The 15,924-nt window shown below is 38.1% G+C and overlaps 3 protein-coding genes across 3 annotated transcripts; all 3 read left to right on the plus strand.

Moving 5' to 3' along the window:
- The first annotated feature begins 132 nt into the window (after window positions 1-132).
- On the plus strand, window positions 133-2,422 carry LOC135119052 (uncharacterized). The gene is made up of 3 exons (XM_064042480.1): window positions 133-241; window positions 1,530-1,754; window positions 2,100-2,422. The coding sequence occupies exons 1-3, from the start codon at window positions 188-190 to the stop codon at window positions 2,376-2,378; spliced, it is 558 nt and encodes a 185-aa protein (XP_063898550.1). The 5' UTR covers window positions 133-187; the 3' UTR covers window positions 2,379-2,422.
- A 1,136-nt stretch (window positions 2,423-3,558) lies between these two features.
- LOC126056922 (probable serine/threonine-protein kinase clkA) lies at window positions 3,559-6,935 on the plus strand. The gene is made up of 3 exons (XM_049851740.2): window positions 3,559-3,683; window positions 4,232-4,519; window positions 5,182-6,935. Exons 1-3 carry the CDS (start codon window positions 3,621-3,623, stop codon window positions 6,871-6,873), a joined length of 2,043 nt encoding a protein of 680 aa, XP_049707697.2. The 5' UTR covers window positions 3,559-3,620; the 3' UTR covers window positions 6,874-6,935.
- Window positions 6,936-9,452: 2,517 nt separating this feature from the next.
- LOC135116559 (probable cyclin-dependent serine/threonine-protein kinase DDB_G0292550) lies at window positions 9,453-13,343 on the plus strand. Its single transcript, XM_049851738.2, has 3 exons — window positions 9,453-9,562; window positions 10,242-10,481; window positions 11,143-13,343. The coding sequence occupies exons 1-3, from the start codon at window positions 9,500-9,502 to the stop codon at window positions 13,291-13,293; spliced, it is 2,454 nt and encodes an 817-aa protein (XP_049707695.2). The 5' UTR covers window positions 9,453-9,499; the 3' UTR covers window positions 13,294-13,343.
- Window positions 13,344-15,924: the final 2,581 nt, after the last annotated feature.

Below are 15,924 nucleotides of genomic sequence, written 5' to 3' on the forward strand. Positions count from 1 at the left end.
ACAGCGGTAGCTATTATCCAACTTGAGAGTACTTTAGTGTTATCAGGAAAATGTAAGCATCTAAATATATAAATCATATACCTATTATTTAATCAAAATCAGCCACAGGCCCAAAAATTGATACAAACATATGTAATTAAATGCAACAAAGTGTAACATAAACAAACTGCTCATTCATGTGATCGACATGGTGCTGCAAACACGCTCAGTTTTATATATTTTTATAATAACAACGGCAATAGTAAGGTTTTTTATTAATTTCTGTTCTTCTAGATTCTTCCTGTTTCAAGCGTTTGTCCCGACTCCTAACGGGCTTTGCTTTCTGTAGGTATCCTCTTCTTCATCTTCTCTCTGTGCTGGGGATCTTCTTTCACGATACTATGTAGGTAGGTACACCTACTCATCCACCGTAGTTTTGGCCTGCCTTTGCACCTTTGACCGGGTATTGAGTATCGCATTGCCAATGTACTCCGGTAGTTAAGTCATCTAAACAAATAAAGTAAAAAGAAAATAGATGAAGTCTGAAACCACTAAATATTTTCAGCAAGCGTGGTGATTAACGCTCAATCCTTATCTGTGTGAGAGGAGGCCACAGCCCAGCATTAGGGCGATAAAATGTCACTTCGATGCACAGGTGTACCAATCACCAAGTTCAGGGCTGCCTCGTGAAAGTTTCTAAAACTCACAATGCAATTTCGGCCCGACTCGGGCATCGAACCCGAGACTTCGTGCACAGCATGGGTACCAACGAGGTGGTTATAATATTACGAGGATCATGATAAAATACTTTTTAGTGTTTATTGATTTCTTTTTAAACATCAATGTCAAGTGTCAATGCAATCATCCAATTAATTGAAAGATTGTGTTATTTATGTAGGAAAGAAGCGTTAATTTAATCGCTTTTGTCGTTTCACTAAGAATTCGTTGGCGTTCTGGACAAAACAGGACTGCAATTTGTTATAAATATTCTATTATTTAATTTTTAAGTAATTTTTTTAATAATTAATGTTTTTAGTGAATGTCTGAAACAGCTGATTGTTTTCAGTCACAGCACCTTGAGCGTTCTTTAGAGTTTCTAGAAATATTTTGTAATAATTATCAGTCAGCAATTGATTAATTTCTTGAACGTTTGTATGCACAAAATTTAATACTTTTAACTCATTTTACAAGTATTGAAATGGAGACCAATCGCCATATTTTACTACACTTGATTATTTTGCTAGTCATAATAGTAAGGTTTTGGAAATTATTAAGTTTTTTCTTTAAAATGGAAGCCGCATCTCAGAACAAAACAGAAACCAACACAAAGATGTTTTCTTTTGAATGAGAATGATGAAGATGATGACTGAGATTGAGATAAAGCTTGAAGAAATTCCTGTACCTATATCATCAAACTAACAGATCAATTTTAAGAATTAAATCCTGCTTCTCCTTTTTTCAATCTAAGTACTTATCTAAATCTTTTTAATTCTATCCGTGTTTGACAATGACGAAACTTAAATATTGATGCAATTATTTCTTATTTTCAGCAAGGCCTGCAGTCTAAATCAGTGAAATTGAAACCGGAAAAAGATCGAGAAAAAACTCTAATAGTGCTTGTAGATAATGACAAGTCAAGTGAAAATATAAATGATGAGAAGAATTATTATAGAAGTGATGAACTAGACCCAATTTCTGACGCGAATGCCTTAGATAATATTAATAACGCTTTAGTGAAAGCGAACTACCAAACCGTTCTATATGATATCTTGAGAGTAAGTAATAGTGCTTATGAAGTAGATACCTACTTTTATTTATTTTCGAGTTAAGCTATAAATATATGGGGACACCGGAACACGTTGTTACTCACGGTCGTTAAGCCCCGTGGCAGGTTATTTTTAACACGTGTTATGGGTGCTTTGGGGAGACTTTTTTGTAGGAAATCATCAAATGACCCCTCACGCTGTATGTGCAGCGTGGACGTGTTAGACTCTTACTGACTAAAACCCACCGTGTTCCTTCGAAGCTATTTATGTACCAAACTTTTTCGAGCAATCCCACAGACACTTTAAACCAAAAGTAGACTTAAATAGGATGGTGATGATTTCTACATCTTACAGTCTGACAGACGCCCTAACAATGAAGAGGAGAGAGAAGCTCAAGAGATATTGATAGAACAAGCTCTCAGATCCAGGTGTCAACAGAAAGTACAATGCGAAGAAAAATGCTCTAGATCCCAAGAAAGGAAACCTAAGAAAGAAAGGTACTGCCAGAAAAGTTGCAAAGCGGTCTATGATGATCTTATAAAGTGCCCACCAAAAGGTAACAAGAAGAAAAACAATAAAAATAGAGACAAATGTGGAAAGAAGGGGAAAACTTGCCCTCCTTCATGGAAATAAATCATTTTATTTTAATTGTTGTGTCATTTAAAATCCTATCTGGGTAATGGGTTGCCTGGGTCTAGCTGGGTTGAGAAGTTCAGAGGAGCCTACAAAACTTTTTAACTTCTACTAAATAAGTACAAAATTTCATTAAGATACAAAATGTGGCTCCTCAATCCTGATGGATATATCACTACTTGTAAACCACTGGTATTCAGCTGCGCCCGGTTATACTGGAAGCCGACCCCTCGAAGGTAGGAAAAGGCTAGACAGATGATTTAAATTCCTGCTAAAATCAACGAGTTCAGATTGAAAAGTACCTTATACCAAAAACACTTTTACGACTACAAAAAGGAAGGTTTTCAATTTTGACTGTATTTTATCTTTGTTGCTGGATTTTTCTTTGGGAGACTTCTTAGGGATTCTCAAGGATTATTTGAAAATTATTTTGGTTTTGAATGAGAACCCTAACAAGTTAAAGGGTCCGTTCACACAGACCAGCTATGAGAGCATCGGCGTGCATTTTTCTTTTCACACAGACCGTAATCGGTTCCGATCAGCTGAAAGAGCATGCAATCGGAGCCAAACGTCTGCAGGACAGAGTAAAAATACGCGATCGGAGCCTATCAGCTCCTCTTATTATTTCAAACCAAGCGCCTTCGAGCATTCTTAGTGACAGAAACAGTGCCCATACAAAAATAAACCTTACTTCAAATATTAAGTACTCGATTTTCAACGTGTTGAGAATTTGCTCTCCTCTCGGAGCCGGTCTGTCTGAACGGACTCTATGTTTTGACAGTAACTTAGGCAGTCGCTCCTTGTAAAATACTGGTACTCGGCAGAATCTGGTTAGACTGGAAGCCGACTCCAATATAGTTGGGAAAAAGCTAGGCAGACGATAATGACAGATATGCAATATTCATGTTCATGTTGCAATGTGTTCATGTCTTGTGTCTGATTAAATCTTTTCCATGAAAATATAACAATCTATGTTAAATTTTCATAGAATCAGCATAGCAACCAAGGCCAAAATTGTTTACAAAATCAAGTTTTTTAGATAAGGAAACTAAAGTCCATGAACAAGATTAATTAATCGAACAAATTAATAACAACACAGGAAATTCAATGTTAAACAAAGAAAACAATTAATCAGTAGAAAAAAAAAACAATTATTAAAATTTATGTAGCGGAAAGTTTACTTTTGTAGAAAAGGCTAGACTAAGGCATATTCGGACGGTAGTCGTCTAAGAAGCAAGAAACATGGCACCTACAGCTATAAATCTCGCATTTCTTCTCAATATAGTATTTTTACTTGTTGTTACGGTAAGTTTTTATATTTTCATGATTATTTTTTTTCAATATGTAGTTTGTCTTCTATTCATATTTTTACATTGATGACTCTTTGCAAATGTCCTCTAAAGCTATGAATTGAATTCTTCTCTTCTTTTTTTGGTCGTATCCTCATGAAATTGTCCCACAATGCATCGCCATCCTTTTGGTCCTTTGGTTATTTCAACTTCGTACTCAAAACTTGACACTTCTTCTTCTTCTTAGCGTTTATCCCGTCTTGTGACGGGGTCCGGTTTCCGTATCTTCTTCTTCCACTTCGCTCTATCCTGGACATCTTCCTCTTCGAGTTCGCAGATTTCCATATCTTTCTTTACGACACTCAACCACCGCAGTTTTGGCCTGTGGCCTGTTTTAGGTTTGCCACACTAGTTTTTATTTACTTCGGAGGTCTGATAATGTCTCTTATTGTGTTAATGTTATGTATGTCTGCTAATTCCAAGTTGAATATTTATATGTTGGTCAATGCAATTTTTTACAAGTTTTTGTGTCCACTTAACGATTTATACGATTTTTAATTCCAGAACATCCAACCATCATTGTCTGGCGAATACTCGGGCATTCTTTCGAATCTGTATAGGCAAGCCGCCGAACAGAACCGCCCACTGGTACTCGTTCTTGACAACAGTGCGAATCGGAACTCAAACAACAAGGAATCGGATTATCGCTCCAACTCAAATTCTAACAGCTACAGTTCTAATTCTAACAGATACAATTCCAATTCCAATAGTAACAGAAATAGTTTGAGCAGTGGAAACCGCAACGATGATTCTTCAAACTCATTGGTATACCTCCTCGAGTTGGCACAACAGGTCTGTATTCTTAGGGTCTAATGACGTCCACGGCCGATTTCGGCCACGGCAGCTGTTCTCATTTAAGGAGATCAGCCAGCTGCGCAGGACACATTATAGTGCACGAGCATTTGCGCAGACACAGGTGCACTCCCTATTCCTTCACTCTCATAACCCGATGGGACGATAATCCGACACGACCGGAGAGAGATCAGGCGCAGGACCGACATTTACGTGCTCTCCGATGCACGGGTGAATCAATCACCAACTTCCAGACTAAGGCTGCTTTGTGAAAGTTTAAGAAAACCCACAAAGCGATTTCGGCCCGACCCGCGAATCGAACCCGAGACCTCGAGCACAGCCGCCGCGCTTGCGACCACTAGACCAACGAGGCAGTCAAGTCTTAGGGTCTACACGGTGCATGTAGCTGGAACAAGCGTACGTGCAAGTGACAAGTAACAAAAGCACGCGGGTGGGTTTTTTAATTTGGTACATACGCAAGTCGCTGGACCCGCACGTATTTAAAATGCATGTAACCTGTGCATCTGCCTCAACATGCGCAAGCTACTTGCACCGTGTAGATGCACCCGTTATATAAATTCTACTAGAAGAATTTATTTGTAAGTTTGACTCTTTCACATTTAACTAGTTTCTAGGGTTTATAAGTTTGTCTCTGATTTCAGGTCTCCAACAGAAACGATCGAGACAGCAACAATAAGGGTGACAGTAACTCCAATAGCAACAACAGACTAAACAGTGACTACAGGAGCAACAACAGAAATGACAATGACTACAATAACAACAACAGGAATGACAATGACTACAATAACAACAACAGGAATGACAATAACAACAACAACAACAACAACAACAGGAATGACAATAACAACAACAACAACAGGAATTACAATAACAACAACAACAACAGGAATGACAATAACTACAACAACAGGAATGACAATAACAACAACAGGGATGACAGCAACTCCAATAATAACAACAGACTAAACAGAAACTACAGGAGCAACAGTAGGAGTAATAGCAACTACAATAACAACAACAGGAACGACAATTACAACAACAAGAACGAAAATTACAACAACAGGAACGACTATTACAACAACAAGAACGACAATTACAACAACAGGAACGACTATTACAACAACAAGAACGACTATTACAACAACAAGAACGACTATTACAACAACAAGAACGACTATTACAACAACAGGAACGACAATTACAACAGGGATGACAATAATTACAATAACAACAACAGAGATAACAGTTATTCTTATAGTAACAACAGAATAAACAGTAACTACAGGAGCAACAGTAGGAGTAATAGCAACTACAATTACAACAACAAGAACGACAATTACAACAACAGGAACGACTATTACAACAACAAGAACGACAATTACAACAACAGGAACGACAATTACAACAACAGGAACGACAATTACAACAACAGGAACGACAATTACAACAACAAGAACGACTATTACAACAACAGGAACGACTATTACAACAGGGATGACAATAATTACAATAACAACAACAGAGATAACAGTTATTCTAATAGTAACAACAGAATAAACAGTAACTACAGGAGCAACAGTAGGAGTAATAGCAACTACAATTACAACAACAAGAACGACAATTACAACAACAAGAACGACTATTACAACAACAGGAACGATAATTACAACAACAAGAACGACAATTACAACAACAGGAACGACAATTACAACAACAGGAACGACAATTACAACAACAGGAACGACTATTACAACAACAAGAACGACTATTACAACAACAGGAACGACAATTACAACAGGGATGACAATAATTACAATAACAACAACAGAGATAACAGTTATTCTAATAGTAACAACAGACTAAACAGTAACTACAGGAGCAACAGTAGGAGTAATAGCAACTACAATTACAACAACAAGAACGACAATTACAACAACAAGAACGAAAATTACAACAACAGAAACGACAATTACAACAACAAGAACGACAATTACAACAACAAGAACGACAATTACAACAACAAGAACGACTATTACAACAACAGGAACGACAATTACAACAACAGGAACGACAATAATTACAATAACAACAACAGAGATAACAGTAATTCTAATAGTAACAACAGGGCAGTCAGTAACTACAATAACAACAACAATGACTACAATAATAGAGGTGACAGCAACAACAATAATAACAACAGGAGTGACAGTGACTACTATAGTAACAACAGGAGTGATAATGACTACAACAGCAACAGTAACTCCAATAGAAACAACAGGAATGACAATAACAACAACAACAATTACTACAATAGAGGAAACAACAACTACTAAAGACCGGATTATATGCATCATAAAATGTGTCAAAAAATGTATCATTAAATATTTGAAAAATAGCCTTTCGTGTTTTCTTTACCAAATTACATGAAATTATAGGGTAGGTTAACAGTTCGATACTAAAAATTGTGCCTTCTGTCGCTCAAGATATTTTTTTATTATTTATAAAGGAAAAAGACCTTTCGATATTCAGTGAGGTAATTGAGCAGTATTTCAATTTGTGGTGTGTGAGGTGCTATCTTACTTGGCACTGATTTCTGGAAAAAGATCACCTCTCCCATCAATAAAACTGTCAAATATTTGACCCAAAGGTTCAAAACCTGTTCCTCAATCTGGCATTGTTGAATTTGACCCAATTCCTTGGTACAGAGATATTATGGCGGGTCTACGCTAGACGAACCGAGCACGAGCGAAGCACAAGCGGAGCCGTTCTCGGCTTGTCGTTCGCGGCGTCAAGTGTGGACGTAGAACGAACCTACAACGATCACTGTTCTCGAACGTAGTTAGCAGTTATGCAGTGAGTTTCCGGCTCTTGGCGAATATGGACGATATAATAATATTGCAGTAGACGCTGCTGTTGCAGCCAACCAAGCCCTTTTTAGAAAGGGCGTCGCAAGGGCAAAACCAACAACAGGCGGAGCGCAGTAGAGCACGAACGAAATGCTCGCAGCGCGCTCGTTAGAGGGTTGTAAGTTGGTCCACACTAGACGAATTGTGTTCGGCTCGTACTCCGCTCGTGCTCGGCTCTCCTAGCGTAGACGCAGCTTTTGAATTCTTTCAATTAAACCTAGCTGTTATATCGCAATATAGGCCTGGGCTTTTTTTCCCCATCATCATCTGGATAGCCTTTTCCCAACCACGGTGAGGGTCAGCTTCCAGTGGAACCGGATGCAGCTGAGTACCAGTGCTTTACAAGGAGCGACTGCCTACATGCCTATCTAACGATAAGAAATACCCTAGTATTAAGAATATTGAATATCTTTTGTATGATAAAGTCTATGTAATCGTTATCTTTCTGCCCTGTGCCCAAGTCATTTGGGGTGGGCGCGACATGTCTTTTTCTTCCATTCCTCTCTGTCAGACGTCATACTTACATCCACTTCCTTCTGCTTCATGTCCTCTTTCAGGCAATCAATCTATCTTTTCCTCGGTCTACCTCTGCCTCTCCATCCTTCCACATTCATACTTAGCACACTCTAATATAATTAAATATAAAGTCTAATATAATTCTGTAATCGCCATCCATGTATAAAGTAAAATGAAAGGCCTAAGAAAGGCATGTCCTGAAGACATTCCCGAGAAATATAACACCGACATTTAAGGGATGTTTTTGATAAGCATAGAATTCGATATGAATAAATTATTTTGTGATTTTGGACTTCTTTGATCCCTGTAAGCAAATGAGCTCGTCGCTAAATAGCGATTTCTTCCATTTTATGGAAAGCACCTTAAGCTGTTCTTTACACATCTTCAACAGTTGTTATGACTAGTCAGAAGGCACAAAGGCATACCTTATAACTGGGTTGTGTTACATAGATACCAGAAAACTTCAAAAGAAACTGAAACGCATTTTTTCGATTTTGAAGTACACCACTAGGACTTAGAACTTCAAAACAGTAATTATATGTCCATTCTACATCCATTAGCAAAATAACTTGCCCCTAGTATCCCAGGGTCAAAGCCTGTTGTATTGTCCTTCACTATTTAAATCCATAAACCAGAGTCCAGAAATCATTACACTTATTCTTGATTAATTTATATGTAATCTTACTACAAATATTTAAAAAATTGCATCAAAACACTCCTCCTCATCGCTGCCTACCGGGAGTGTACCCAAGAGGCTGGCAGCATTGCCACGTTGGATGGCAATTACTTTTTGACCAAAATATAAACCAACCTTGATTAATTTAGGTTTTGTTTAATTCGCCCATATCTATCATGGTTTACCTTTTACCTAAAATTCGTTGAAATATTTAACGATTTCATAAATTGTTATCAATAGCAATACTCAGCATACTATGTCCATGTACTGTGTGTGTCTATATCTTTTTAATATCTAATATTCGTTTTAAGGGTTCCGTACCCAAAGGGTAAAACGGGACCCTATTGTTTTCGCTCCTCTGTCCGTCCGTCCGTCCGTACACCCGTCCGTCTGTCACCAGGCTGTATCTCATGAACCGTGATAGTTAGAGTTGAAATTTTCACAGATGATGTATTTCTGTTGCCATAAAATCCATTCAGTAGTTTTTGCGTGAAAGAGTAACAAACATCCATACATCCATACATACAAACTTTCGCGTTTATAATATTAGTAGGATGGTACGGAGCTCTTCGTGCGCGAGTCCGACTCGCACTTGACCTGTTTTTTCTTCATAGAACCATTTCAGAAGAGAACCAAGCCCAAAATCAAGAATCTTTAAATAACGACACCAAATTCCACGAACAAGATTAATTAATGGAAAAAATTAATAACATTACAGGAAACACAATGTTAAACAAAAAAACAATTAATCAAGTAGAAAAACAAAACTTGATTAAAATTTATGTAACGTAAAGTTTACTTCAGAAGAACAAGCTTGACTAGGGCTATATTTGGAAGGTAGTCGTCTAGGAAGAAAGTAAAATGGCGGCTACAGGACCAAATCTCAAGTTCCTTCTAAATATAGTATTTTTACTGGTCGTAACGGTAAGTTTTTATTCATTTTCATATTTTTTTTCGAAATAATTGGCTTCTATTCATATTTTAGTTTGACAAGGTGCTCTTAAACTATGAATGACCAAGATAGTGGTGTTACTAAATCACTCCCGGTAGGCTTTCTCGTTACTCAAAATCATTTATTCAAACTTGGGTACTAAACAGCACTTTTTGGAGTGGTGGGCATTTGTGTGAGCATACCAAAATAAGTAAGTCTGACACCAGTCTAACCAAGGGATATCGGGCTGCCTGGGTAACTGGGTTGAGGGGCTCAGATAGGCCGTCGCTCCTTGTAAAGCACTGGTACTCAACTTATCCGGTTAGACTGGAAGCCGACCCCAACATAGATGGGAAAAAGGCTCGGAGGATGATGGGCATTTGTATGTGCATACGTGGCAAAATGCTCATCCGAGGTCATGACACGTCAGTTCAAGGACCAGATGGTCATTGCCTCATAGTGCCTCGCCTTCCTTTTTGACTCAATTTCAACTCAATACTCCCAAATTCGACACTAGGTTTGATTAAGTAATCTCCTTTCAGGTACTCTGGTAATGACTCCTGTTTTGCTTATGTTTGTGTTTATAAATTCCAAGTAAAATATGTGATATTTTTATATGTTAGTCAAACAAGTGTTCTACGTGTACCTAACCAATTAAACATTTATTTCCAGAACATCCACCCATCATTGTCTAGCGAATACTCAGGCATTCTATCAAGTCTGTATAGGCAAGCCGCCGAACAGAACCGCCCACTGGTACTAGTTCTCGACAACAGTGCGAATCGGAACTCAAATAACAAGGAATCGTTATATCGGTCCTCCAATTCCAATTCTAATTCTAACAGATACAATTCGAATTCTAACCGAAATGATGTTTCATACTCATTGGTAAACCTCTTAGATTTGGCACAGGTTTGTATTATTACGTATTATGTAAGACGCCAGCAGGTCAATCTCCCCGAATCTGGAAAACCACCAAACGACACCCATCCAATACCAAACCAACCGGTACCAATCGAACATTATTAACCATACATGTAATGAGGTTGAAAATCTATTGAAAAAAGATAGATTGAGGTCGGTTCACGTACTGTCTGTTTTTCAAATGTTACTGTTACTGTTACAGCCTTTTTTTTATCGTCCCACTGCTGGGCACAGGCCTCCTCTCACACAGAGAAGGGTTTCAAATGTAATTTATGCTAATTTTATAAACCCTACAATTATCTAAATATGAAAAAGAAGATTATCGACAAGCGTGAAGAAGTTCCTGTGTGTCCGTTGGCATAAGCTAGATCCTTTATGCCATTACAATTTTGTATTAAGAAGCATAGACTTTTGTATGAACACTGTACTTACCCACCTTTCAAAGTTGCTCAACAGTGATGTTGAGTTTTAAACGTTCGAAAACACCATGTTCGTGCTGAATTCACACTGGGCAGCTATAATAAACATAAAATGCTCGTCAAGAGCTTTCATATGACCAAGGTCTCATCACTGTTGAGCATTGTTATAAAAAGGGCATAAATTGACGCACAGCCCTTTTCCTCCTAATCATGTTTGTCTTTGATCTCAGGTCTCCAACAGAAACTCAGATAATAGCGCAAGAAATGATGGAGATAGCAATAATAGAGATGACAGTAACTCCAATAGCAACTACAGGTTAAGCAGTAACTACAGGAGCAACAACAGAAATGACAATGACAACAACAACAGGGATGACAGTAACTCCAATAGTAACAACAGACTAAATAGAAATTACTGGAGCAACAGTAGGAGTAATAGCAACTACAATAACAACAACAGGAATGACAATAACAACAACAGGAATTACAATGACAACAACAATAATAACTACAATAGTAACAACAGACTAAACAGTAACTACAGGAACAACAACAGGAATGACAATAACAACAACAGGAATGACAATAATGACAACAACAACAGGAATGACAATGACAATAACAGGAATAACAATAACAACAACAGGGATGACAGCAACTCCAACAGTAAGAACAGACTAAACAGAAACTACAGGAGCAACAGTAGGGGTAATAGCAACTACAATAACAGGAATGACAATGATAACAACAACAACAGGAATTACAATGACAACAACAAGAATGACAATAATTACAACAACAGGAATGACAATAATAACAAAAACAACAGGAATGACAATAACAACAACAACAACAGGAATGACAATAACAACAACAGGGATGACAGCAACTCCAATAGTAACAACAGACTAAACAGTAACTACAGGAGCAAAAGTAGGAGTAATAGCAACTACAATAACAGGAATGACAATGATAACAACAACAACAGGAATTACAATGACAACAACAAGAATGACAATAATTACAATACCAACAACAACAACAACAGGAATGACAATAACAACAACAAAAACAACAGGAATGACAATAATTACAATAACAACAACAGGGATGACAATAATTACAATAACAACAACAGGGATGACAATAACAACAACAGCAACAGGAATGACAATAATAACAATAATAACAACAACAGGGATGACAGCAACTCTAATAGTAACAACAGACTAAACAGTAACTACAGGAGCAAAAGTAGGAGTAATAGCAACTACAATAACAGGAATGACAATGACAACAACAACAACAGGGATGACAATAACAACAACAGCAACAGGAATGACAATAACAACAACAACAACAGGAATGACAATAACAACAACAAAAATAACAGGAATGACAATAACAACAACAGCAACAGGAATGACAATAATTACAATAACAACAACAGGGATGACAATAATTACAATAACAACAACAGGAATGACAATAATTACAATAACAACAACAGGGATGACAGCAATTCCAATAATAACAACAGACAAAACAGAAACTACAGGAGCAAAAGTAGGAGTAATAGCAACTACAATAACAACAACAGGAATGACAATAACAACAACAGGAATGACAATAACTACAACAACAACAAGAATGACAATAATTACAATAACAACAACAGGGAAGACAATAACTACAATAACAACTGGGATAACAATAACTACAACAGGGATAACAATAACTACAATAACAACAACAGGGATAGCAGTAACTACAATAACAACAACAGGGAAGACAATAACTACAATGACAACAACAGGTACAATAACTACAATAGCAACAACCGGTACAATGACTACAATAATAACAATAGGGGTGACAATGACAACAACAACAACAACAACAGGGGTGACAGTAACTACAATAACGAAAACAGCAATAGAGGAAATTCCTACAATAGTAACAACAACGACAGAAACAGCAACAGGAATGATAATGATTATAGAAGCAATTACCGAGGCGATAACAGCAATAGGATTGAATCTAGCAACAAAAATGATATTAACGACAACAGGGCTGAAAGCAAAGGTAGGTATCAAAATGATTTACTGAAATCGCCTTTAGTGGAAACTCTTATGCAGATTTCCAGCGATTTGAGACAGGGTAAGGATTCTTGTGGCGATGACGACGGCAAAGACGGCGGCACTACAACCACGTTGCGTCCTGAAGAGGAAGATGATGCATGTGATCAATCTAATAACTCCTGTGATGATGAAGGAACTGGTGGAGACGGAAATCCCAGCACGAGAGGAGAGCCTTATGTTGAAGGCGAAGGCAATGGCAATGGAAATGGAGGTGGTAAACGTGGAAAATATTACAAATGAATAGTGTTTAATAAAATTATTTGAGTGGGTGTTAGTTTTTCTTTTACATTAAACACGCATAAAAGTGCGCGGCTTCATTAGAAAGCTGCTACAATAGGGTTCAGATTAGATCTGCTAGTTTCTTCAGTCCAGATATAATGATGATAGCGGCCTAGCCGATTGTCGGCAACGGTGGCTGTTTTCATATAAAGAGAACAACCAGCTGCGTAGGACATAGTACACTGTAGCATTTGCGCAGACACAAGTGGCGATTTGGGTCCGACCCTTGAATCGTACCCGAGACCTCGTGCTTCTGCTGAAGGGTTTTCTCTAGATGTACCTAACATACAAATATAAATGGTGATTTTTCAAACGGGACTCTATTGTTTTCGCTCCTCTGTCCGTCCGTCCGTCCATCCGTCCGTCTGTCACCAGGCTGTATATCAGGAAACGTAATAGTAAGAAAGCTGAAATTTTCATAGATGATGCATTTCTGTTGCCGCTATAGCAACAAATACTGAAAACTAGAATAAAATAAATATTTTGGGGGCTCTCATACAACAAACGTGATTTTTTTGCTCATTTTCTAAATACTGGAAAAGGCACGGAACCTTTCGTGCGCGATTCCGACTCGCACGTAGCCGGTTTTTTTTTGCCACACTATACTAGAGGTATAAGTAAGGGAGCCTTTTCAGCATTAATAGTTTATGTGATTCTAAAGAAGACGAGTGCTTGGAAGGCCGAAACAGACTTGGGGCCCTTATAATTCATGAAGCCCAGATCTAATAATTTTATAGTGAAAAAAGTTCTTATTCACTCCTTAACCATAAACATCAATATGAAGTTTTAGACAAAAATAATCAAAGTCAGAGCATCTGTCATAATTTGCGATTTCAAAAGCGTGCTGTAAACATACAAGTTTTGAAAACAGAAAAGTATAATAAGTATATACTTTCAGTGTGTTTAACAGTAATTTAGATCCTACAGTTAGTATGAAAATGTTGCTCATAAGTTGATGATTTAAAACCGCCTGAAACCACTGGATTACAAAATGCCGAAAAAGAAAACATTTTTCGTGTATGGGGTAAGTATACTTCACATAATTAAAGCTATACCAAACAAACAACTTGGTAAGGAATAAAAAGACGATACGCCATTCTACTTTCTCACTGAAATGAATATCAAGTAAGTAGGACTTACTATAGTTATCGGCACGAATTTTGAGGTCTGACCTTCACCTGCGCAGAAGTAATTTATTGGGTCCCTTTTGTGGTATGAAGTGAGGCGCGGGGACGGGCTAAAGCGGTGATTGGCCCGCAGTGAATCGCGGCACGGTATAGCCGTCACTCGGGATATTTTCTTTGCTAATAAATCACTTCTGCGCAGATGTAGGTCAGAGCTCAAGATTCGTGCCGATAACTATACTCAAGTGCACGTATTAATTTCAATATACCGATGTTTTAGATGACGCCGACTAAAGATAACCAAAGGGGGATGAATCAAGTCTCAGGGTCCCAACGAGCTGAGGAGTCTGTAAGTATCAATACTCACATTATAACCTAAACCAAGCTCGGAGATGGGCAGTATCAAAGATAAAAATATTATATTATATATATTGTGTTGTACGTTAAACTGTAGGTCCCGGCTATTATTGAACATGCTTGACGGTCGTTACGGGTAGTCAGAAGTCTGACGCCAGTCTAACCAAGGGGTATTGGGTGAGGAGGTCAGATAGGCAGTCGCTTCTTGTAAAGGCCCTGGTACTCAGCTGAATCCGGTTAGACTGGAAGCCGACCCCAACATACATAGTTTAAATAATATACCTACCTAGGTACGTAGGTACCTACATGTTTCATATAGGTACTTTTTTACTAGTCCGTGCTTCATACTGTATTTTCAAATTTCTATTCACCTACCAATGCTTTCTCTTCACCACCCAAAAGTAGAATGGTAGAAAACGACTAAGGCGTTGAGTCCGCCTCCGCCATTATGTTGTGTTTTATATTATGCAAGAAGCATTCAAAAATAAATAAATACATTATGAGTATGAGCAGCTTACTCACCTGTGTTTCTTGTCTTATAAGGCACTGTTCCTTTCGGTGTCCGAATCTTCTGCAAAACACACAAAATTGCCGCCATGCCGGTCTCGCTAACGCCGGTGATGTCGTAGGTATGCGTTGCCATTGGCGTGTTCCCGCCATTTTTAGCAACACTGGTGCACTAACACGAAAGTTACACAAACTTTTACTCTGTTTGTCACAGTTATACTATCTCCAACTGTGGCCAATAGGCCCTCACGTCACCTTTAAGAACTTACAAAGCGCGGCGGATCAAGTAATATAATTATTTATGATCGATGCTTTTCGCGCGCGGCTCCTGCGTCTGTCTACTAAAAACAATAAATTATGGTCGCCGCGCCAGTCGCTGCGCGTCGGTAGCGCGATGGCGCGCATGCGCGTAGGCGTATTCCCTAAAAACGGCGGGAACGCGAATGTCGCTCGTCCGGAAGTGCAATCTGATTTGCGACAATATAAATTAGCGTGGCGTTAAAACATATTTATTTAGCGTGGCGTTAAAACATATTTATTTAGATAATGTCTCTTCTTCTTGCTTCTAAGCATTTCTTACAATTTGCAATTTTCTCTTCATTGC

This window comes from Helicoverpa armigera, chromosome 28 (genome assembly GCF_030705265.1).
Source record: "Helicoverpa armigera isolate CAAS_96S chromosome 28, ASM3070526v1, whole genome shotgun sequence".
Classification (NCBI taxonomy): Eukaryota; Metazoa; Arthropoda; class Insecta; order Lepidoptera; family Noctuidae; genus Helicoverpa; species Helicoverpa armigera.

What these genes read in the sequence shown, in the direction of transcription:
- LOC135119052 (XM_064042480.1), top strand. Translation starts at nt 188, where the DNA reads ATGGTGCTGCAAACACGCTCAGTTTTATATATTTTTATAATAACAACG. An exon ending in TTATAATAACAACGGCAATA is followed by an intron (nt 242 to 1,529) that starts GTAAGGTTTTTT and finishes TCTTATTTTCAG; the next exon opens with CAAGGCCTGCAGTCTAAATC. An exon ending in TTCTATATGATATCTTGAGA is followed by an intron (nt 1,755 to 2,099) that starts GTAAGTAATAGT and finishes TACATCTTACAG; the next exon opens with TCTGACAGACGCCCTAACAA.
- LOC126056922 (XM_049851740.2), top strand. Translation starts at nt 3,621, where the DNA reads ATGGCACCTACAGCTATAAATCTCGCATTTCTTCTCAATATAGTATTT. An exon ending in TATTTTTACTTGTTGTTACG is followed by an intron (nt 3,684 to 4,231) that starts GTAAGTTTTTAT and finishes TTTTAATTCCAG; the next exon opens with AACATCCAACCATCATTGTC. An exon ending in TCCTCGAGTTGGCACAACAG is followed by an intron (nt 4,520 to 5,181) that starts GTCTGTATTCTT and finishes CTCTGATTTCAG; the next exon opens with GTCTCCAACAGAAACGATCG.
- LOC135116559 (XM_049851738.2), top strand. Translation starts at nt 9,500, where the DNA reads ATGGCGGCTACAGGACCAAATCTCAAGTTCCTTCTAAATATAGTATTT. An exon ending in TATTTTTACTGGTCGTAACG is followed by an intron (nt 9,563 to 10,241) that starts GTAAGTTTTTAT and finishes ATTTATTTCCAG; the next exon opens with AACATCCACCCATCATTGTC. An exon ending in ACCTCTTAGATTTGGCACAG is followed by an intron (nt 10,482 to 11,142) that starts GTTTGTATTATT and finishes CTTTGATCTCAG; the next exon opens with GTCTCCAACAGAAACTCAGA.